The sequence below is a fragment of the Anastrepha ludens genome, chromosome 6, assembly GCF_028408465.1.
Source record: "Anastrepha ludens isolate Willacy chromosome 6, idAnaLude1.1, whole genome shotgun sequence".
Classification (NCBI taxonomy): Eukaryota; Metazoa; Arthropoda; class Insecta; order Diptera; family Tephritidae; genus Anastrepha; species Anastrepha ludens.
The window spans coordinates 121654376-121677832 of record NC_071502.1 but is presented as its reverse complement, the minus strand read 5'-3'; the positions used below and the strand labels follow the sequence as shown (position 1 = coordinate 121677832).

General features: G+C 34.9%; 4 protein-coding genes across 5 annotated transcripts in view; 2 read left to right on the top strand and 2 right to left on the bottom strand.

Moving 5' to 3' along the window:
- Positions 1-10: 10 nt before the first annotated feature.
- Positions 11-2320, bottom strand: LOC128868000 (serine protease inhibitor 42Dd). The gene is made up of 4 exons (XM_054109684.1): positions 1955-2320; positions 969-1888; positions 315-456; positions 11-259 (listed from the first exon to the last, which is right to left on the bottom strand). Exons 2-4 carry the CDS (start codon positions 1827-1829, stop codon positions 129-131), a joined length of 1134 nt encoding a protein of 377 aa, XP_053965659.1. The 5' UTR covers positions 1830-1888; positions 1955-2320; the 3' UTR covers positions 11-128.
- A 343-nt stretch (positions 2321-2663) lies between these two features.
- LOC128867999 (membrane-bound transcription factor site-2 protease) lies at positions 2664-5029 on the top strand. Its single transcript, XM_054109683.1, has 3 exons — positions 2664-2945; positions 3010-3465; positions 3520-5029. The coding sequence occupies exons 1-3, from the start codon at positions 2871-2873 to the stop codon at positions 4615-4617; spliced, it is 1629 nt and encodes a 542-aa protein (XP_053965658.1). The 5' UTR covers positions 2664-2870; the 3' UTR covers positions 4618-5029.
- Positions 5030-5099: 70 nt separating this feature from the next.
- Positions 5100-7908, bottom strand: LOC128868001 (LYR motif-containing protein 2). The gene is made up of 3 exons (XM_054109685.1): positions 7713-7908; positions 5495-5849; positions 5100-5427 (listed from the first exon to the last, which is right to left on the bottom strand). The coding sequence occupies exons 2-3, from the start codon at positions 5531-5533 to the stop codon at positions 5128-5130; spliced, it is 339 nt and encodes a 112-aa protein (XP_053965660.1). The 5' UTR covers positions 5534-5849; positions 7713-7908; the 3' UTR covers positions 5100-5127.
- Positions 6409-23457, top strand: part of LOC128867997 (uncharacterized) — a 57161-nt gene continuing 40112 nt past the window's right edge. The window contains exons 1-2 of one of the 2 annotated variants that reach the window (XM_054109681.1): positions 6409-6546; positions 9717-10044. In XM_054109681.1, the coding sequence (XP_053965656.1) occupies positions 9844-10044 (201 nt within the window). In that variant the 5' untranslated portion in view covers positions 6409-6546; positions 9717-9843. Of the gene's footprint in view, positions 6547-8243; positions 8482-9716; positions 10045-23457 lie in introns of those variants that run through there. The other variant, XM_054109680.1, reaches the window with a different exon arrangement.

Genomic DNA, 23457 nt, shown 5'->3' with positions numbered 1-23457 from the left:
ATATAGAGCATTGATTTGCAAATTCGTAGAGTGTTTAATAAAATAATTTTTGGTAAAAAAAAAAAATACAGGCGTTTATGTCATGTTTTGCTGCTTTCGACGTTAGTTACAAATGTAGGCTTGGCTATTTAAGCTATTGGCGCATTCACAAAGGCGCCAGCGAATAAGATATTCCTCTTATTCCAAATAGCATAGAAGAATGGACGGTCGGCAATGAATTGCGGGTCTACGAGCATGCAACGCGCCATCATAATCATCGCTGGAAAGAGAAATCATTAAATACTAAAAACATGTATTGGATTTGTAAAGTTTACCGGTAGCGGCAGCTGCCTCGGTGCCCTCTTCATTCACTTCAATAACTGCCTTATGGAATACATTAGAGACGTGAAGAGCCTCTGGCGCTTCAAGCATGTTGCTAAACTCAGCTTCGTCGCTGAATATTTTGTCAATACCGAGCTGGAATTAAATATTAAATATTAAAAATTATTTTTACAAATTCAAATAATATAGTTTGTAGCTGACTTGTCTTGCGTCTTATTTGAGAAATCGAACATATTCATATGTGATCCTAAGCTATCTAACTTTTATGGTAATAAAGTCGTTTGAGAATTGCACATAAATCCTAAATACTAACACCTACGTAACTTGCAGTTAGCGGTTTTTCTTTAACGTTAAATACTGCTTCTGCCTCAAGTAGGCATTGTATAGATACTATCGCAAGCCAAATTAATACCACATCGTAAATAAGCAATTTAAATGTTGGGTGATAAGTTAAAGGTGTGATAAGGAAATTTGGGCTGCCGTAAATTTTATTTTTAGGGTATTTCATCATTCAGCAGTTTAATCATCCGCATAACCGTTACCGTTGTTATGATGTGGCTCAACAAATTACTAAGTTACCATAGTGATATTTGCTATATCAAATGTCATACAAAGGAGTAATCACAAAAAACGTTCTCCAAACTCACCTTCTTCAATGTCTCTGTTAGCTCTACTTCAAATTCCACTTTGAATTTAGGGAATTTGACCACAATGTTGTCGCCGTCGTCAAGATTGGCAGCCAAATCGACCAAATTCACCGACTTCAGCTTCTCGGCAAGCGATTTCAAGCCCTCACGCTCGTTGGGCAATAGCACAAGCATAGATAGATCTGAATTATTGTATGGCATTTCGAGCGCCTGGCAGTCTAACTCTTCAAAGAACCCATAACCAAATTTCGCTTTCTTATTCATAAAGGGCAACTTAATAGATTCTTCCTCAGATATCCAAAAATCGTCCTCGGCAGTTTCTTCTTCATCGAATTTATTAGCCCATGAGCCCTTGAAATGTAGCGCATTCAGCAATACAAGCCGTGTTAATGCATCGAAAGTTGCTGGCTGCACAAGATCTTTAATTTTGCCAGCAGTTTTGTCCTCCACCCACGAATTTATTGTAGCGGCAGTACTTTCGCTTTCAGCGAAATCAACATTTTCTGTTTCAGCGTTGTAACTTTCTTTCAATGACGTCTCATAATCGGCTTTTAGTAGGTATCCCTCTTGAATATACAGCTTGTTGGCAATTTTAAGCAATTCACTATCTTTGTACTTGTCAAAAACAAATTGGAAGGTTTCCGCCACCTCGGGATGAAAATTCGATGCGAATTTGAGGCCTTCAGCAATCTGATCGGCTGTTTCTCCGCTGGCACCCGCAAATGCCAATGCAGCACAAGCTTGTATGGAAAACGGTGAGAAAATTATGTTCTGCTTAACGCCTCCATCTGCTAGCAATTCGAAGAGTTCGGTGGTAACTTTAGCGCCACCACGAGCAAATTCTAGATTGAAATCGAACATTTTTCCACTCTTAGGACTTATTTAATGATCAGCGAGAAGTTTAGTAGTACTTCGAAAATCTGAAAAAATGTATGAAAGAAATACATGGTTGTTAAATTTTGCTACAATACCTTAACACACCTTACCTTTGCCACTGCCACTGCTGGAATGCGCCTCGGTTCGTTTTAATACAAGGCCTACACTCATTGCTCTGTGGCCTTAATGGAACATGACTCATTTCCTAAACAATGCGTTTAAGTATTGCCGAATATTTTGCACAACAGTACGTGTTATTCAACCGTAGAGCGGAGCAACGGGATGTTAGGGAATCACTCGGCGATAAAGATATAACTCACACATTGAACCCGGCGTACTCTTTCTACTGTTGCTACTGTTTTGTTCGATAAGGTGTGCAGGCAAAGATAATATGCAGGCCCATTAACTTCTACATACATATTCCTTAATAGCACTGTGCTTAATCTGAGAAAAATAAACCAGCTGTGTTATATAAATAAATATTCAGATTAGTGGTTTCTCGTAGCCAAATCAATTGTTGTTGTCAATAAATGAATATCTTTGAATTTTATGGAATAATGCAAAGCTTTCTGTGCCAAACAATTTTCCAGAATGAAGTATATAATATAATATATATAATATAAGTATATATAAATATAACTCATTTATGATCCGATTGGTTCGCGGTATTATTATTATTAAGCATCATTTATTACATTAATCAGTTGTTTACAAGTATCCGAGATTTCTCAAAAAAATCCCCCATTTTGAGGGTTTGTCGCTTTTTTTGTTTACCACCGTTTCTGACAGCTTACAACTCAGCTGATTACGCCGAAATCGAAATGTCAATTAATCCCAAGGCAAGAAAAACACACAGCGTTTGTACACAAGAACGAATAATAAATTTGCGTTTATAGCAGGCGTGAAAATAAAAAAATACGTAAACGAAAAAATAGTAATTCATTATAATGGTGAAACTAAAATATAATAAATAGGTTGTGTACAAAAGAACGAATAAGGAGAGAAATTTGAACACTTGTTTTGAAAATGGATCCCTGGATTTTTCTCAGCGTTGTCGTGGTGCTGTATGGCGTCTGTTTTTTCATTGATCGCCTTTTCAAGGTGAGACACCCGCAGCTGCACTTTGCACTACTCATAAACAAATTCATATAATTTTTTTTTGTAGAGTTGTATGCACTATCCGTATGAGACATTTCTAAAAAATACTGGTCTAACGGTACAATTTTTGCGCATTCGTTGGCATACGACTGCGTTTAATCGTGCCATGCTGCGATGGGGTAACAACAGCGGTTGGATGCGTGTGTGGCTAACGCGCAGCTACACTGTCGGAGTTTTGGTGGCTTTGGCATTGTTACCAATTGGTATTATTTTATTGTTCATAACAATATTTAATGAAGAAAGTAATGGTGCTTCAAACGCTGGCGGAAATGGAGCCAATGCTGAGAGTGGGATATTACAAAATGCACCAAAAGTAGAAATATTATTGCCTGGTGTGAATTTGCCGCTGGAAGAGGTTGGTTATTATGCGTTAACGCTACTTTTATGCACAATGGTGCACGAATTCGGACACGCATTAGCAGCAGTACAAGAGGATATACCAGTTATTGGGTTCGGGTTCCAAGTATGCATTACTTTTCGAGTATATTGGAAGGACCTAATTATATTTAATTTTTAGTTATATCTATGTTTGCCGTTCGCGTACACAGAGATCTCCACCGAGCACCTTAATGCTTTAAAATGGCTCAAGAAATTGCGCATAATCTGTGCCGGAATTTGGCATAATTTCGTTTTTGCATGCGTTTGTTATTTTCTTCTCTCCACGTTAAACTATGTGGCCGCGCCATTCTACACCATTGATCATGGTGTTGTTGTAACAGAAATGTCGCGCAATTCACCGCTCCTTGGAACAGCTGGGAAAGGTCTGATGGTTAGTGATGTTGTTTCGCAAATCAACGATTGCAAGGTAAACAAGGAGTCCGATTGGTATGAGTGCCTTCTACGTTCGATACGAGGCACTCGCCTTGGGTACTGTGTTTCTCATGATTTTATACGTTACAATGATGAAAGCATCGAAATCTCACATCATAGCGCTGATGGCATGCTGCAGTGCTGTGATGAACGCAACGAGAAACTGTGCTGTTTCGAATCGGTAACTGAAAGTCTCAATAGCTTAGAAACTGCTGACATGACAGACGCAGCAGAACACGCACAAATACCGCAACACGTTTGCTTAGATGTACGCCGCACACTTGAGGATTCACATGGCTTCTGCAGCGGTATCAATGGTAAAAGCAGCAATTCGAAAGATGGCAATTCCTGCCAGAGCGGCTTTTGTTTGCGTCCATTACTTCGCAATACAACTACGATTTTAACGTTCAAACGTACTAGCAACAGTGTTAATAATCAGCCGACGAAATTGCGAGACGTTATCTATATTGGTCATCCAACTGACGTTTTTAGTACTGTACGGATTTCCCCATATGTGCCCCGTCGGTCTTATGTATCATCACAATGGTGTGATGCCTACGCTCTCTTCCTAAAATATAATGTGATCTTCAGTTTTGGTCAAGCGCTTTTAAACGCCATACCATGTTTTGGTCTCGACGGCTACCACATTACAAGCACTATTGTGCATAGTTTTCTAGTCCAGCGCATCGCAGAACGTCCGAAGCGCGATTTTATAGCACTACTAGTCGCTGGCACAGGCACATTGCTGTTTGGCTCAGCGCTCCTCAAAGTGCTATGGATGAGTGTGATGCGATTTGTATATTAGCCTAAAACGAGTTTCTGCTCTCACTACTTCTATGTTACTTTGTATATTTATTTTTAAAAACAAATTTTAAATGATATATGTAGATTAACGCAGGCACAATGCATGCTTACGAATACAAATTTATTAATTTATAAGTTTTCTACCAAACACACGTAGACGCTGTGGTAATTAATTGGAGGATTTGCTGCTATCTTTAATTTAAGAGATTTTGAAGCTGGTGCAAATAGCACGCGTTAAATCGAGTTAACATTTTGTAATAACATACCTAATTAGGTACTACGTACGAAAATACGAAAATAATTTATATTAGACGCTTTCGAGGGGATCCGAACGGCCACGAAATCGTAACTGCGGAATTACCAAATAATATGCACAAAACTAGCAAATAAAAAGGGCGCTGAATTCAAACTGATTTAAGTACATTTGAACTTCATTCTAAAATAAAAGGGGGTGTAATATTTAAAATTGATTCGCCTCAATAATTCTGCTTTCGGTACATATTATTTTTTATTATCTAATTTTATTCTTTAGTTCTTCATTACTGGATTTCTTACTTTCCGTCGTTTTCGCACTCGAACCCTTCCCAGCACCGGCACCACTCAAATCCAAACTTGTTTGCAACTCAGTAAGACTGCGACGCCCGTATTGTATCATCATTTTAATGGCCAATTCATCTGTTTGGCCACGGTGTGTACGAAAGTCATGCCGGGCCCACTCACGTAGCTCCCGCTGATTGCTCTCGTCCGGCACAAGTCGAATGGTGCGGAAAATTTCCCGATACAGCTTGAGTACCTCCTGGCGTAGCATGAACTGCGAAAAAGTTGTACAGTGGAATAGGTATAATTTAATACGTAGATGCATTTTTTGTTTAATTCACCTGCTTCAAATTTAATGCCGTTTTTTGAAGTTTTGCCATTTTTTATTGAGAGATTTGTGAAATATATTCCCCTTTTATTAGCTTCAGTCAAGGACGATATATATTTACACCAGGATTTCAGCTGACTGGTTTGTGCATCCTACAACTTTTTCATTTAGAATGCCAAAAACAGCTGTTTCCACGTTTTGTTGTGCTATGATTTTTCGTTGGAGAAGTCACTTTTTAGTTTTGTTTGTTTTGCACTTGCTAGGGCTGTCTCACATCTTGCTTGCACTTCTGCTGTGCAATGGAATAATTCAAACTTTCACCCAATCGTTTTTATTCATAGCAAAGTTTGTTTAATATTATCTAAAAACTTAGAATTATATGCTGATTATGATTTATTTAATCAATAATATTGGGTATATATATATTTAGTTATTGCGATATCCCTTAAAACATACAGGAAATTTCGGTGAAGGCTATGCATTTACTGCGAATACATTTGGAGTTTCTTTCTGTGAAATGACTTTTTTCACATTATTATATACATAAGTATGTATATGCATGCATATAACGGCTTTAATACTGCATACAAACTGCATGTAAGCAAATTTCTGAGGGAACTATCTGTCTATTTCCCTTATTTGTTTTGTTATTTTAAGATCGATTTTAAAATAAGTAAGTAAAAATTCTAGTGGACACAGCAGAAAACGAAATATAATATTATTTCAATCATTTGGCACAAGTCCTGAATGCAGTTGCCTTGAGCCTCAATGCTTTATCCAACTATGTATAATTACAAATGTACCAACCATGACCTCAACGGACGTCGCCGCAAATGGGGTATTCAATTTCACCACCATTGCCACTCAGAAGTCCACCACAGTACAGCCGCTCACCATACATCCAATCAGATGTCGATGAATAACGTACTTGAAGGGTTGTTTAACACGGATGTAAAAGTGAAAATAGCGGAAATACATAGAATGGCGGTGACCGGTGTTTGTGAACAAAAATTTAGTAAATATAATATATATTTCCTAAATTTCTGAAAATGCGAAATAATATATGTATGTACATATGTATGTATGAGTGCAATTTCTTAGACAGGTGTTAAATAAGCTAAAGAAACAATTGACGTGGGAAGTGACAACGGTTTTAGAAATGGACAGACAGTCATGAAAATCTGTTTTCCAGAAAAAAAACAGAACTAGAACTAATTTTAGAAAAAAGTATCATAAGCAAATATTTATATCCGTAAACAAAGCGAGGTGCAAAAGAAGCAGTGCATCACTTTCCGTCATCAGCACATGGACAGTTGGTCTTCTTACACAGAAAAAAGAAATACATAACAACAAAAAATTAAATATACTACAAACATTTAAGCAGGTTAGGTCTGGTTGTACTGCAAATCTCTGAAATGTGATCAAGCGATACAAATATATACTCAAAACATAAAAATAAAAATCAGCAACGCATGTGACACAGAAATAATTGGAAAAATAGCAGAAAGCGAAAAGCGCCTTCTATTTGCGATGAGCGATAGTAAATAGAAACAAAATTTTTGAATTTAAGGATCTAAATACATATGTACACTTTGAAGAAAAGTTGTAGTGCATGTGAATACGAATATTTTTGCACACATTTTGTACACACAAATTTACGTGTAATCACCAAACGCTAATGCTTTGATTAAAAGTGAAAGCAATTAAAGTGAAAAGCAATTACTTCTGCTGACTTTAGCTTTGACTTTTGTCACACCTAATTATGAAACTATTTAATTGACTAATATTTAAATTTGCATATACATTTACATACATACATGTGTATGTATATACTACTTAACACGTAGTAAACGAATTTTTATGCTAGTGTAAATTACAACAATATCGGCAATATTTATTCGTCCACACAAATGCTTTCTCGCTTTCAACATGCACACACATCTGCGAAATTGTCTTAATTAACCGACTAAGTTGTTTTTCTTCTAATCATTCAAAGTGTTTGTTGCTCTTAGCATAGAAGTACTCATGCAATTTTTGTTGCTATTCTCATTCGCTATCGCCTTTGTTGTTTTTCACGAACAGCACAAAATTTAAATGGTCGGTATGCAAATTTGCAATTTGATATGGGGAGAGAAGGCTTTTCAGTCTAACGGCTATTGACAAAGTTTAAAATTCAAGTGAATAATTTAATATTGCTTGAGCATATTATTTCATATTAAATACGAAATTACCTTAAATGTAAATGCAGTCAACTTAAAGTAAAAAGGCAACTGTAGAAATATGAATAATTTTTTCCGATGCCATTACAGTTTCTATTCCTTCTTTTTTGTTTATACAACAGAATGACATTTATGTCCCATATTGACCCCTATTTTGTGCAATACTTTGTAGCCGAATTAAAAGTAATCTATGCATATACTATTTTTAATTGCACTTATTTGAATGTGAATGCATTCACGCGAAAAATAAATATTCTTTTTAATGCGCTTTTAAATTTCTTCTCAATTTGCTTTCGTTTTCATTACTGATTTCAATTTCATTCTAAAGCCAAATTGCACGAAAGAAAATATTAAGTAAGAAAAAAGAAAATGTAAAAGAAACGCAACTAAAAGTTAAAAATAAATAAAACTCTCAACATGGAGAGCATTGTTGTGGTCGTAGAAAAAAAGAGAGCACAAAGGTGAATTTTTTACTCACGTGCAATGTTTTAGAGGAGTGGATGAGTGATTCGCGCAGGCAAGTGAATGCTCCACTCAGAGTGAATTCTTATAATTCGCTCTTTCAACAATATAGTCTGTAGGAAGATATTTCGGAGCAAAACAGGTAGAATATGGCGCGAAAGGCTTATTTGCTAGCGAAACGTGAGCGTGTGCGGTTGGCCGATGAGTCTGGCGGTTTGCGAGTGATTCGTTCGATGAGTACAATATCTACATGTGTAGATATGTACATTTAATATTTGTGTGCATAGGGAAGTGCTTCGATTGAGTGCTTTTTGGAAAGGTACAATAACTATATAAATTTAAGTAATTAACTAAAAGAAAAATAAAAAAATAATATATTATTTACATATTTATGTATGGGCAGCTGTGATAAAAAAATTTACTCATTTGTAAATCTGCGCTCATCGTTTTTTTTCAAATATTGTAAATGAAAATTGAAAGCTATTTTTGGATTGAAAGCAGCACGCGTCTGGCAAAATATGGAAAATATCAGCAATGAAAACTTTATAATTTTTTTCTGTATCTAAAATGAGATAATCAATTTTGATTCGAAATGCACTTTGTATTTGTATGAAATGTGTATGTATAATAAATAATGAAATACAAAAGTCAGCAATCCCAAGTGAAGTAAATGATAAATAAGTGGTAAAAAAATAATAAAATAAAAGCAAAGAAAAAAAAAATAAGTTAGTTAAAACAGAACAAATTTTAAAATAAAATAAATGTGAATACCATTAAACCAAATTCAATAAAATGACACACACCATATGTATGCATATGTACTTTCATACATACGTACGTTTGTGAATCATATTCAGTTGCCATTTCTAAATCTTAAATTTTATGAATTTTAACTTTGCCAACATTGGCATCGACAATTCTACTGCATGTCACTTATTCGGAACTTTTTACGTTTTCCAAGCACTGCGCGGCGTTACTCGATACTTGGTAACATTTCAACGAAAGTATTAAATTACTGAAAAGTTGACGGGATGGCAGACATAAAACAAACGCACGCAAATCAATGTGTAAAAAGATACGTTACCCTGGGGTTTACACTCTAGTGTGTGTGTGTGCGTGTGCGTGTATATGGGTTTACATAACCATTCCACAGTCATTCTGATGGAGAAAATAAAAACAAAAATCACTGCAATTCACAGGCAATTTGTGCTACTGAAAAACAAACAAAGAAACAACACTAATAAGACGTGAATTAATTAATTCAATACGAAAAAATATGTAGATCAATATTGAAAAGTAAGCTTGAAACATAGCTTTGTTAAAACCGTGCAGTAAGAGCGAAAAAAAGTTATCAATAATTTGCAAAATAAAATTCTCATAATACTTCTATTAAAAAAACTGAAGTAGTTTATTTTAGTGGAATTTGAAAACTAATAAAAACAACAATACGCCAAAACTTCATACAATCATTGTGCCAAGCCTCTCATATTGCCAGAGCTGCTGCTTATTATATTATGAACACATTAAAATTTTTTTTTTTTTTACTATTTATAGTGATTAAAATACATAAAATGCCAATTTGTTGCATTCAGTATTTGCCGACAAAGTGTTTATTTAAAAAATAATAAAACATTTCTCGAGAAGTTGCAAAGATATTGGTTTTCTACTAAAAAAAAAAAGAATGTCCAAAAAATCCGCACCTTTGAGTGTAGGTTCTAAATTAAAAACAAAAACAACTACTACACAAGCAGTAACAGTAAGAGCTACAACAGCAGCAATAGCAACAAGTTCCAATTTGAACGAAGCGTCCAGCGATATTAGCAGCCTAACAACCATGCAGGCGGTCAAAATAAAAAAGGAGCTGCCAAGTGATGAGATAAAGGTGAGTTTCTACATGTATACTTAGGCACATATATATATTGTACATATGTATATTTATGGACGTGTGTAACGTTTAATATAAATATAATACATATTTTAATGTAATATAAAATATGACTGACAGGGGAATTCGTAGTGTGCAAATAGGCGTAAGAGGGTGGAAAAAAAACTAATAAATGTAATTTAAATTTTAAATAAGCTAATGTATTATTAAAGCGCATGAACAATTTATCTGACCTGGTAAATATTTAGCAATACTTTTTTTGAACTCGAAATTTTTTTACGCAAGCATGAAGGTTAAAAAAATAATAAATACTTTTTTCATGCCTATCGTTTTGATCTTTATGTCTGCTTTTATTTTCATACTTTCACCTTCTCGCGGACACTAGTAAACAGATAATACATTCATGCTGTCAACAATTTTGCAACAACAAAAAAACAAAAACGATTGCATGTAAACATGCCAAGAGTGAAATCCTTGCTGGTGACTATAAACTCGCAAATATTTATAAAAAAAAACACTCAAATAAACATATACATGCGTGCATAATAAAGACGAAGCTTAATAATACTTACTTACGCACATATATACATAAATACATACATACTTATATGTATAAGAACGCAATTTTACTTAATGACAATAAGCAATTCATTTTAATGGAGAGTGAGAAATATGTAATACACACATACATATCTATGCCATGTATCTGCATGTACATACACACGCATATACACCACTGAAACATTTTACCATGCATTCTTATACGTATGTATGTATGTAAATATGTATGAGCACATAAGTAAATGCATGTTTGTTGGCTTGTGCAGTTTCGCGCGACTTTTATTCCTATCTGTGATTTTTGAAAATTTTCGCATTTTTATAGATTTTGCGTTTACTCTCATTTTCTATGACATTGAGTAGACTACGTTGTAGTATTTTTTTCAATGAAGGTTCGTGCAATTTTTCCATATTTTTTTTTGATTTATAATCAAACGAAAACATTTCCAAAATAGCCAAAGCTGATGCAAGCTCGGCAATATATCGATGGTTTTCGAGAAAAGTGACATAATTCAAAAATACAAAATACTGAGTTGGGTCAGTTTTCTAGATAAGTGACGCGCCAATTCGTTCACCTGACAAAACGACACTAACGCCATCTCTCACAATTGCTTCAAGATTCGCTTATGAGGCTTTTCCAGATAAAAATATATAAACTCTGTAGTTGATTTTTGCTTTTAACGGCAAAACTCCGAATTTTGAGTTAATTTTGAGTTGTGTCGCTTTTCTCGAAAACCATCGACATTATTTACAAAAGCTATGTTGAACTGGGTATTCCAGAAGATGCATATTTGGAAGCAGAACTATTATAGGTTCATTCTGATACATACTTTTAAATAATAATTAAATAACGGTAACTATGATATCATAAATTAAAAGATCTCAATGTGCTGGTGAGAAAAGTCAACCACTTGGAAGCCCATTTGTGTGATTTTGAAGTAGGTCTTAAATCAAAGTCCTGGAGCTGCATTATTTCCGACAACTGAAATGTTAGAAGCACTAAAGTTACCCTCAAAGAAACCCCTTTCTCACATGTGTGCAAGTTCGATAAATTCCAGACCCTGAGACCATGCGATTCTTGTTTAATTTTACCATCAGTTTTCGCAATCTGAGGTCTGTTTTCTGAGGACTCTCTCTCGAAATTCTCCTCGGCAATAAGAAATCTTCGAGTGTTTTTGTGCCAGTTCCTCATAAACCCCATTTGCCGTTCGAAGTCAGCTTCAAACTGTAGGTCCCTCCATTTATTAAACAACACCAAGACGCACGCCACAAATAGGCAGAGGAGTTCGGCCAAATAAGAAGTGTTATTTTGATATTTCAATAAGAAGTGTTATTTTGATATTCAAAGAAAAATGCTATTTTTTAATATAAATGATCGGATGTTTATTTCATTATAAAGAGGACGGTATGCCGTTAATAGTGGAAAATAACATCAGGCACATGGAATTTTCCATAACTGAATTGCATAGTGGCTGCCCTATGTCTTCGATAGCCTCACGAATTCCATCTTTGAGGTCTTGAATCGACCCTGGGCTGTTGGCGTAGACCCTCTCTTTCACAAAGTCAAAAAGAAGTCACAAGGTATTGTGATGACCTCTTCGAGAGATAATACGGTCCGGAAACTTTTCCCGTAAAAGATCAATGGTTTCGTTGCTTTTGTGGCACGTAGCTCCGTCTTGTTGAAAATAAACGTTGTTCAGATCAATACCATCCCATTCCGGCCATGAAAAATCGTTAATCATCTCTCGATAGCGATAGATAACACCTGTTATTGGAAAACCCTTTATAATGTTGGGACATCCTGTGTTTGAGAATTTTGTGAAATTTGTTTTTTTACTTTTTTGTTTTATTTCTTTATTTTAACCCATGTTTCTTATTTAAATGTTCAAACTTATTTTATAAGTCACACTAATACACATCTCAATTCATTTTCAAATTCTCTGAATTGTTTTTCTAAGTGTGGACTAAAGTTCTCACTCACTTTTGCACATTCTTCTATTCAACCTTCTTTTGTCAGCATTTTTTTCAATGCACGCCAGCGATATTAAAAAAAATATATTGTATATTTTAATAAATCGAGACACGGCATCTTATTTTGGAAAAATTTATATATTGTTGTACGGTGTTATCCAAGCATTGCCTCAGCAAAAAATTACTTCTAGTTAGCGAAGGATCCAGTCTTAGCCACGAAATAAAAGTTATGAAAGTTATTAGCCGTTAAATAAATCACTTGGCGTCCTTAATATTCTGCAAGTAAATATTTTCTGCGTTTATTTTATTTAAATTTTATTCATTCTATTTTAATTTTTACTTTACTTTACTATTTTGTTGTAACGATGCCTCGTGATATGCAATTTTAGAAAACATTTCACTTTCATTGCTTTTGCAAATAGATATGTACTTACACACACACACATACACACACATAGAGGCATACATAATATTTAAATATTTTTGTTTATTTGGATGTTTTTTGTTTTGCTTTTATTACATATGTATTTCTTGTACTGTTTTGTTTTTGAATTCAAATTTAGCAAATGACTTAATACTTACCTCAGCATGGTGGATGTGGCTAAGCGTGAAAAGAGCAGGTACAGCCCGCGAAAAAATTATAGCTCCTCAACATTTCGACCAGTTTTGACAATTTTGTTTTTTTAATACTCATTATTTTTTATAAAAGTGTAGCCTAATAAAAAACATATAAATCAAATTTCAAACTTTATACAAAATTTAAAAAAATTGGACAAACTTTTTAATCAGAATTAAAAAAAAATTGGGTACGCAATTTTATAGTCATTCGCATGCAAATATTGGAGAGAACAGCATTGACAAAGTGAGCGGTTTTCAGTATCTTGGAAGCCAATTCACGACAGATGGGGGATATAAAAGTGATGTTTTCACAAGACCGCAGCAAGCAATAGACGCATTTCCTAATCTTCGACGTGGATACCAAACTTCGAATCATTAATTAATTAAAATGTTAAGTCTGTCCTTCTCTATGCCTGCGAAACATAGTGTCCATCAGCAGAAACTGTTCAAAAAGTGCAAGTGATTGTACACCGTAGCCTGAGGAACATCGTGCGCATTTGGGAGCCAGACAATTGGATATCGAACGCTGACTTACACCGACGATGTCACTCGCGCAAGAAATCAGAGAGCGCAAGTGGAAGTGGCACTACGCAAGGGAGGCACGGAGATCAGCAGGCAAGCACTAGACTGGAATCGCCAGGATCCAGGGTCTGAGGCAGGCCTAGGTGCTCATGGCACCATTGCATCGAAAGTGAAATAAAAAAGAAAGAAAAAAGCAGAACTGAGTGCAAAAATTTTGCTTTGGTCTATGATCTGCAATGGATCTCAAGGAACTGTGATGATTATGAATTGTATAGCCCATTAAAGTTCAGTATGTTAAAGTGTAAGTTCGAGATTTCTGGAAAATTCCCTGGTTTTTTGTAATGGTTTTTTTATGTATATGGACCATGGCGTTGCGTACACCGTCAGAGATTATTAAAAAACGAGAATTTTGAGCCAATTCAAACTTGCACTTTATTATACCAAAATCTAATGGGCTATAAAACTGCATACCCGATTTTTTTTTTTTGGCGGCCGCCGCAGCCGAATGGGTTGGTGCGTGACTACCATTCGGAATTCACAGAGAGAACGTAGGTTCGAATCTCGGTGAAACACTAAATTAAGAAAAACATTTTCCTAATAGCGGTCGCCCCTCGGCAGGCAATGGCAAACCTCCGATTGTATTTCTGCCATAAAAAAGCTCCTCATAAAGATATTTGCCGTTCGGAGTCGGCTTGAAACTGTAGGTCCCTCCATTTGTGGAACAACATCAAGACGCACACCACAAATAGGAGGAGGAGCTCGGCCAAACACCATAAAAGGGTGTACGCGCCAATTATATATATATATAATTTTTTTTTTTAATTCTGATAAAAAATTTTGGGATTTTGATAAGAATTTGACGAATTTTAATAAATTTTGTGCTAAGGTAAAAAGTTGGATTAAAGGAGCTTTTATTATAGAATAAGCTATATCTTTAGTTTAAGTTAATTAATTTTAAATTAAAAAAATAAATAATAATAAACTTTTCAAAATATTGAGGTGCTAATTTTTTTCCCGGGCTGTATGCAAATGGGTACGAATTTCTTTGGCAGATTAATGAAAATGATATAAATATGTATGTATGTGCATACATTTACACACAAATGCATAGGTGAGTAGTGTGTGTGCATTTAGGAGCTTTGTTTTGGATGCATTTTGTCGAAGGCAGCGCTGTGTAATTGAGCGAGTGACTCAAATTGTTTTGTTAAATCACAGTAGTATCACATAAGTAAATAGGAGTGAGAAATTATTACAAAGTGTTTGATCTTGACTTTGAAAGAAAGCAGATGAAGAACAATAAGAGCCATAAGAGTTTTAGTGGACTTACATTTAATAGAAGAATTTGTAATAATTAAAAATAATGTAGCAAAATTCACTGTGTCCTGAAGGCCATATAAGTTTGTGATGCTGTGGTGAAATATGTATGTATGCACTTTAGTCACTATTAATTCGTGCCCCTACGATTGCTTCGTATATACAGCCAATTGCAGAATTTTCAACAAATTATAAACACATATTTTTTTATATAAAAATATACTTAATTCTACGCCAAAAACAATGTGCCAATGTACCAATACTGTATACCATATATTACAATAAATACCTTTGATTTTTGGCAAATTTTTTGTTGATGGTGCTAGGCGTATTTTTTCCAAATATATTTCATTCCCTTCAAAATAGCTTCCCTCGTACAAAATAAGTTTATGCCAAACTCTATTTCCTAATCGACCTTCTCAGAGTGGGTCTTCTTTTTTTATTGTTGGAGGTTACGTGAAGTTAAATCAAGTAATACGGTGATGGTGGAACAACTTGGCCCCAAATGATCACGAAAAATGAGTGCATAAATAAATAAATATAAATAAATCGTGAAATTAGCAATTACAGCTCGCGAAAAAATTATAGCCCCTCAACATTTCAACCAGTTTTGACAATTTTTTTTTTATTTAATACTCATTATGATTTATAAAAGTACAGTGAACTGTCTAACAAAAAACATAAAAATACCGTTGAGAGTATTTTAGTCACAAGTGTGACATTTTTTGCAATAGCTTCATGTCGGCAACGTTTAACACCCAGTCAAAGTTCAGTCAATTTAAAATGTCCATGATTTTTGTGCGATTTTGGGGTGCTTTTTTGGTATTTGGTCACTTTCATACAATACGAGTAGGCCTTCTTCTATGCAAAATGATTACCAACTACAAAGCTATATTCTTTACAAAAAACTGTGTTGCGGATGGGCAAAAAATGTGAGCGAAACCTTAAATTGTATTTATTATAACATGCAGGTCAGTCCAATACTGTGACTCCATTTTCTTGTTTTGTTGTTTCTCAATGTGTTTTTGTCTTTTTTTGATCACTTCAGCCCTTTCAAATGCGAGCATAAAAATACCGCCTCGAAACGCTTCACGTATTTCTCACTCATTTTTTTTTTGGTTGCGTTTACGGGACAGCCGGAGTTAGCACTGGGGTCGGAGCTTCAAAAACGACGCCAAGATGTTAGTAGTGAATACTTCCTAGACGATACTTTTCTGTATGTCATCTCTGACAAGTGTTAATCTGTCTAAGATGTAATATTTTCCACGATAGAACGACTCGTAAAAGTTTTTGAAACTTATTATGGAAATGATCCGATGGTCGATCTTTAGAGAACAACATATCGCAAAAGCCTGGTTTTTTTTGGTAGAAATATTCGTCCAAATTAGTCGAAAATTCAAAAGTTGGAGCAAGTTGGTCTTTCGAGGATAAGACTGGCAGACCAAAAACTGTTGAGAATATTGCTGCTGTAGCTCAAAGTGTTGCTGCACAACCTTCAACATCGAAATCTCGATATTCTCAACAATTGGGCAGTCATGATTCGACTGTTCGGCGGATTTCACCTCTTGCGGATAGACGTGCCTATGATGGAAATTTAAATGATATTCTTTTCCACATATTATATAATTGTTAAGAGCCAAATTTTGAACAAAAATAGTGAAGCCTAAAATAATTAAATTTTAACATATTTTATTTAAAAAAACAACTAGGCGCGTATTTTACTCTTATATTTTCACAACCATTTTCTTTGCGACAATTTATGGTTTGCCTTTCTATTTTCTGTGCCACTTGACATTTAACCCGAGCAATATTTTATTACCGCGCCTTTTCGCGATTTTCCGGACTTCAATGTTATTTGTACAAAACCTTGAAATTACAACAAAAACTCCCAACGGAAAATTATAATATTGTTTTCCATATGTATGCAAAAAAATTCAAATTCTCAGAAAAAAACAATCGAAATAAACACAAAAACTAAAAATTAATGTCGACCTTAAAAATGTAATGCAAAACTCGACGAAAAAGCTCTGCAAAAATTATTTATTATACTAGACCAAAGAAAATATTTTAGTTAGTTGAAAAATATATTCTTTTGTATATATGTACATGGTTTTCCAAATGAAAGTGAAATTGAATGTGTATAATATTTTTACATACATACTATACCTATGTGTATACGTACGTATTTATGAACAAATACACATTAATATGAAGATATATAATATATATATATATATTTTTTATCTTCGCCGCATTGAATTTTTGAATGCCGCTGTTGACGTTGATCTCTTGCCGATCTATCGAGCTGTCGCTATTTTTGTTGTTGTTTATGTTTCATTAAGAAAAAACTACAAAAATAACAGAGTAGCGTATATGTACTTACAACAACACTTAAGTAAGAAAGACACACACATACTCACATATACATTTGTATGAAAGAACATCTCGTAATTAAATCTATACCACATATTGGAGGATTTCGAACTAAGCAAGAGGTGTGTCAAAAGCGAAGAATTTATATGTATTTGTGCATAGATTCATTATGAATACTTGCTTATATACATACACACAAACTTTCACGTATATATTTATACTTCCGTGCGAAGGTTTAGATATGTGGTATCGTTTTCTCGCATTGCTTCATCGAATATACAAATATATGTGCGTTATCCTCTGTGCTCCAAAAAAAGTGTATACCCCATCTATAGCCACGACGTGTCTGCATACAGCTCGAGGGGTATCGACCTGATTACGCTGCAGCGTATGCGAGAGCATAAAATGCAGTCAAAAGAGCCCATAGCCGCCACAGTCGCATCCACATACTTAAGATTAAAAATAACATTTTGTGAACGGAAAATAAAAAGAAACAATTTAATACGAATGCTAATTTAAGCAACACGCTTGAGTAGTTGGGCGTCTGACTGTGTGGCTGGGGGAGACCATATGTTTTCGTTTAGCAAGAATTTATGCAGCTAATTTAGCTAACCAAATGGCAGAGCTTTGTAAGGGCCATTAGGATTTGTTTACTTTTCGCTTTTTTTCGGAAAATAATTCTATCCTTTTTAAATAATTTTTATATGTGAATATGCACGCATGCTTGCTGCCTCAAAGAGGTGGACAATTGGCCATTGTTGAAATGACCATTGCTATACTCGTATGAGGAAACGTAAAATATTGCATTATGTCCTTGTGCCTTTTAAAATGTGAGAAAAATGGAAAAAAGCAAAGAATCGTTATATTTCGAGGAGGTTTACACAAAGGAAAAAGCTCAGCAAATATCGTATTACAATAGCACAAACTATTTACAAGCATTCACATATACATATACATATGTTTTTTTTTTTTCTAAAACAGTTGAAGATTAGTAACGCAGAGAGTGGGGTAACCCAGCATTTGGTGTCGGTTGGCATAGAGAATAACCTTACACTGCAGCATTAAAAGCATGCGAAGAAGAAACTATGAGATATGAGATGTCTTAGGCATTGGTGTGCGCATATGTATGGATATATGTAAGTGTATACATATATATACACGCTTATAGGAAATTCTAAACCAACTACCACAAACATACACAAAGCCACACATACATACACGCATGTTTGTATACACACGTGTGTCTTACACCCTACAAAGTGCACGCACGCATATACGCACTTACATATTCTCATGCACATCCATACGCACACTTTAGACGCACGTACTATACTTGTAGTTATATTAGATACTTAGTGCCTTGGCTCGAATGACCGCTGCCTTCTTTATTAATGAAAAAACATATTAAATTACCATCAACCGTAAGAAAATACAAACAAATGGCAGTAAAAAGCAAGTTACGGCAAAAGAGTAGTGAGTCGTAGTGAATGCATACCATGTGCGTGTGTCTGTATATACATACATATACATATAAGTGGGTTGTAACAGTTTGAGTGATTTTGCTGTTAGGAGAGTATGGAGAGCATGTAGCTTGAGTTGCCTACTGCTAGCTGTAAGCGCCTCTTTGAGTGAGTGAAGGTGCTCCACTTGGGTGTCAGGATAAAATGTCACTTTGCCGTACTCGTTTTTGAAATTGAAAAAGTACTTGATTGGTAACCGATATTAATTGCGCGCAATAAACTCGTACAAAGAGATTTTTTTTTAAATAAGGTAATATGCATGCTGATTCGCTTTCAAAGCTGAAAGGGAGCCGTTGTTTTTATTATTATTTTTTTTTTTAATTTCGAAAGTTCTCTGATAACAATTTTAAAAGTGAAGCTTTAATTGAAACTACATGATCGGGTAAAATTCATTCGATTTCAAACAAAATTTAAATTTAACACAATAAGTAATTACTATTTTTTAGAAGAATTAATGTAGCCGTAGCTGAATGGCTTGGTGCGTGACTACCAATCGGAAGTGGGTAGGTTCAAATCTCCAGCAAAAAGATAGAAAAAATGTATCTAATAGCGGTCGCCCCTCGGCAGGGGGCGCCATGAAAAAGCTCCTCATAAAAAACCATTTGCCGTTCGGGGTCGGCTTAAAACTGTATGTCTCTCCATTTGTGGAATATCAAGACGGACACCACAAATCGGAGGAGGAGCTCGGTCAAACACATAACAGAAATGTAGGCGCAAATTATTTATTTTTTAATTATTTATTTATGTTTGCTTAAGAAAATAAAAAAACCAATGGAATCTTTTATCTTACAAACTTTCTGGTAATGGAATACATTCATGCACAAATATTTTCGCATCTGTATATCTTGACTAAATATGTATATAATCGCTGATTAGTAATTAATCAGCTCAAGTGACAATCGTGAGGAGCAGTGCCTGGTAAATATGTTGGGTAGGGTAGCGCTGTATTCTAATATTTCCGAGCAATTCATGCTGAAAACTCACTGCTGCATATTCCTTCTCATATTACGACGGGACATTCTTTACCTTTAGCATCAAAACACTAATTTTCTCATCTAAGTAATCAAGTTGTGCACATCGAGACAATAAACAGTTCTTAACGAATTATGAATTCACTTTCTGTTCAACAATTTTCAAGAATGATAATATCTTTCAAAGTCACATCAAGGTTTTAAGGTTAAAAAAATAGCGAGCTGAGAGTTTAAGGGCGAAAACATGCTTATCGGCATAATAAAGTGAACTATAATGAAAGTAAAATATGTTTAATGTAAATTTTGAATTAAAATGTAAACATTTTTTCCGGCACAATGTGGTGGCCCTAAGACTTCCTAAGAATTCTATTACATACATGACCTGCACATTAAAAACAAAAAACTTTTCAAGTCTCAAATTCCTTTTTTGAGTATAAACATTTGTCATTTGCAGCGCAAGCAAAAAATATGCACTTTTTATGTATAAGTAATATTTCAAAATTGTCTTATTTACTGAATGAAAGTAATATACATAAATAACCCTTTACAATATAAAAAATAAAGAAGCGCTTTAATGCAAAGTATTATCAAGTGGATTCAACTACATTTTTCTTCTCTTCGTTGTAACACAAATTCTCCAATGCAATTCATATGCGCCAACAACAATATCGTAATTAACATCAGCAGCATTAGCATTACTCAACCTCTTGCAAATGAGAAGGTCATGTCGCGTTGTGCTCACACCGAGCACGAGTAGAGAGCATTGCATGTGCGCTGTGCTCCAAGTGAATACTCCTATGACTTAAGTATATGGATGTATACAACAACGCCAAGAACATAACTTTAGGCGTTTTTCAACACCTACACCAATACCAACAGCCAATAGTAATAGAAATACGCTGAAACACCCAATACCCAACACCCAGCTCTCTACAACAAAATCGACTTGAATATTTGCAACAACATTATTGGCGTTTATTCAACCAATGTATGTATATAAGTGTATATTTGAAACAAGCAAGACCTACCGCCACCCATTACGGCCCATCAAGCGCTCACAACCAAGTAGCATATCTCATTTCCAAAGTCTCTATATTAGGATGATGATTTAACACTCAGTTTCGTTTTCTATTTCTCTAGTTGGATGTTTGTTGCTGTAAATTCAGTTGTTTTTTCTTTATATTTCTTTAATGCATTTTGTTGTTGTTTGGTTTGCTCCATGTCTTTTGCTTTCGTTGTTCTTCTCTTTAAACTTTGAAGCAAAGTCTAGACTTACAATCACATATCATATATCAATAGTGTAGTACATAGTACATGAGGACACCCAACAACCCACATAGCAATTTCACCTTATTGGGAATTTGTTCAACCCAAAACAGTGTCTTACTATTGCTTGCAATTGTTGCTCTCTTCAGTTTTTTTGAAGTTTGCCAAAGAAGCGATAAACTACGGCGGCCGCCTTCGAAGAGAAGTAGATAAAATTGGAGATCCTCGGTGAGAAATGAAGTTAACAAATTTTGTACTCTTTGGCCTGAGATCTGTTTGTTATATAGTAAACTAGCAACCCGCCCAGCTTCGCACGGGTATAAAATATATACCCTATGTCACTCACTGAAAAAATGATTAAAATCGATCCAGTAGTTTTGGCTTATTCATTATTGCCCGTGGCCCGCACGCGTTAAATTTGGAGTAAAACAATTCTCCTTTCTTTATAGCATGAAGATTTCCTGCTATCTTTGGGATATCTAAATTCATACCCTACATTTTTGCATATTAACTTTTTGCATTTTTACATATGTATTTATTTTATTTTTACAACAATTACTATATTACAGAATGTCTTTATATACAACGTTCATAGCCTTCTTGTCATTAGACAATACAAACATGTTTTCTCTAGAGGTTACTCTTGAAAGAGCGATATACAGTTGGCCATGTGAAAAACAGTCAACACTCAAATCTAAGCCTGCAACGTTGAAGGTTTGACCCTGAGATTTATTAATGGTCATTGCAAAAGATGTCTTTACCGGAAATTGTAAGCGTTTAAATTGGAATGGTAGATCCGATGGTATCAGAGGGATTCGGGGAATCAATACATCTTCTCCGGTACCACATCCTGTGAGTATTGTGCACTCTATTATGAAAGTTTTCAGTGATTTTACCATCAAACGCGTGCCATTGCAAAGTTTAGGTGGACTTAGGTTTCTTAATAAAATAACAGGATAACCTATTTTCAGCTCCATTTGGTGAGGAGGGAGTCCAGACGGTTTCAAAGAATTTAGAAATTCTGTAGGAAATTGAACAGCTTCTTCCAAATCGAGAACAGTATCGACCGAGTAGTATATTTTCGTCGGCGCATCAATCTTTGAAATAATCAAGTTATTTACTTTATCTACTTGTTCGTTAGTTGGTGACAGAATAGCTCTTTCTTTAAACCAAGATATTGTCTTATAACTTATGTTATCAATGTCTGGATAGACATTGTTGACTAACTCTTGGATGTTGTCTATCAAAACACAAAGGTTTTCTAGGTTAATCCTTCCCTCACTTTGTGTTAATTCTCCATTGCCAACGTTTAGCAGCATCTCTGGAAATAGCCTGTTCTCACGTGAAGATGACGAAATTCTCATATTAGTTTTAAGCTCTAATTTATTGACATACGACTAAAGGTGGGATCTTTTTAGCGAAGCATTTATTTCGTCAGCACGTGTTCCTCGAGTCACAACTGGTAGGATTTGACGGAAATCTCCTGAGAACAGAATTGTATATCCACCCATAGGTGCATTTTTGTTGCGCAAATCGCGCATTGTCCTATCCAGTGCTTCCACAGACGTCTTGTTTGACATGGTAGCTTCGCCCCAGACTATTAATGAGCAGTCACGCATCAATTTTCCTGTATTGCTCTGTCTAGAAACACTACAGACGCTGTTATCATCATCGGTGGCGATTTTCAGCGGGTGCTTCATTGTAGAGTGTGTGGTTCGGCCTCTTTCCAAAAGACTCTTTCCAAAAGAGTAGCGGCAATGCCGGATGACGCAACAGCTAACGCAATTTTTCCGGTAGATCTCAATTACTAATTACTGTTGTAATATCTTGAAAAATATTGTTTTTAATTATATGCTGTAAAGAGCCATATACATAGATCTATATGAAAACAACAATGTATTTAAGGTATTTAATTGGATAAGGATTAATGTTCTACCCATTTGTTGAAATCGCTTCGAAAATAAGCTATTAGTTGTCGTAAAAAGTAAATGACAAAAAATGTTATTGTATGGAATTGATAGCAAATTAAACGCGCTCCGAATCAATAAAAACTATTCAAAAACTGTATTTTAATTATGTGCGATTTACTAATATAGAACCTGAAAATAGCGTTTTATTTCGCTGTAAAATTGTATGTACATATAATTACATGGAATTCAGTACATACATAGATACATATGTATGTACATATGTCCGAAATGAAATAATGCGAGCGATTCGTAAATACATACATACATACGTCACCATACGATGTAATTCAACATTAATGAGGTGTGGTGAGATTATCGCTTAACGCC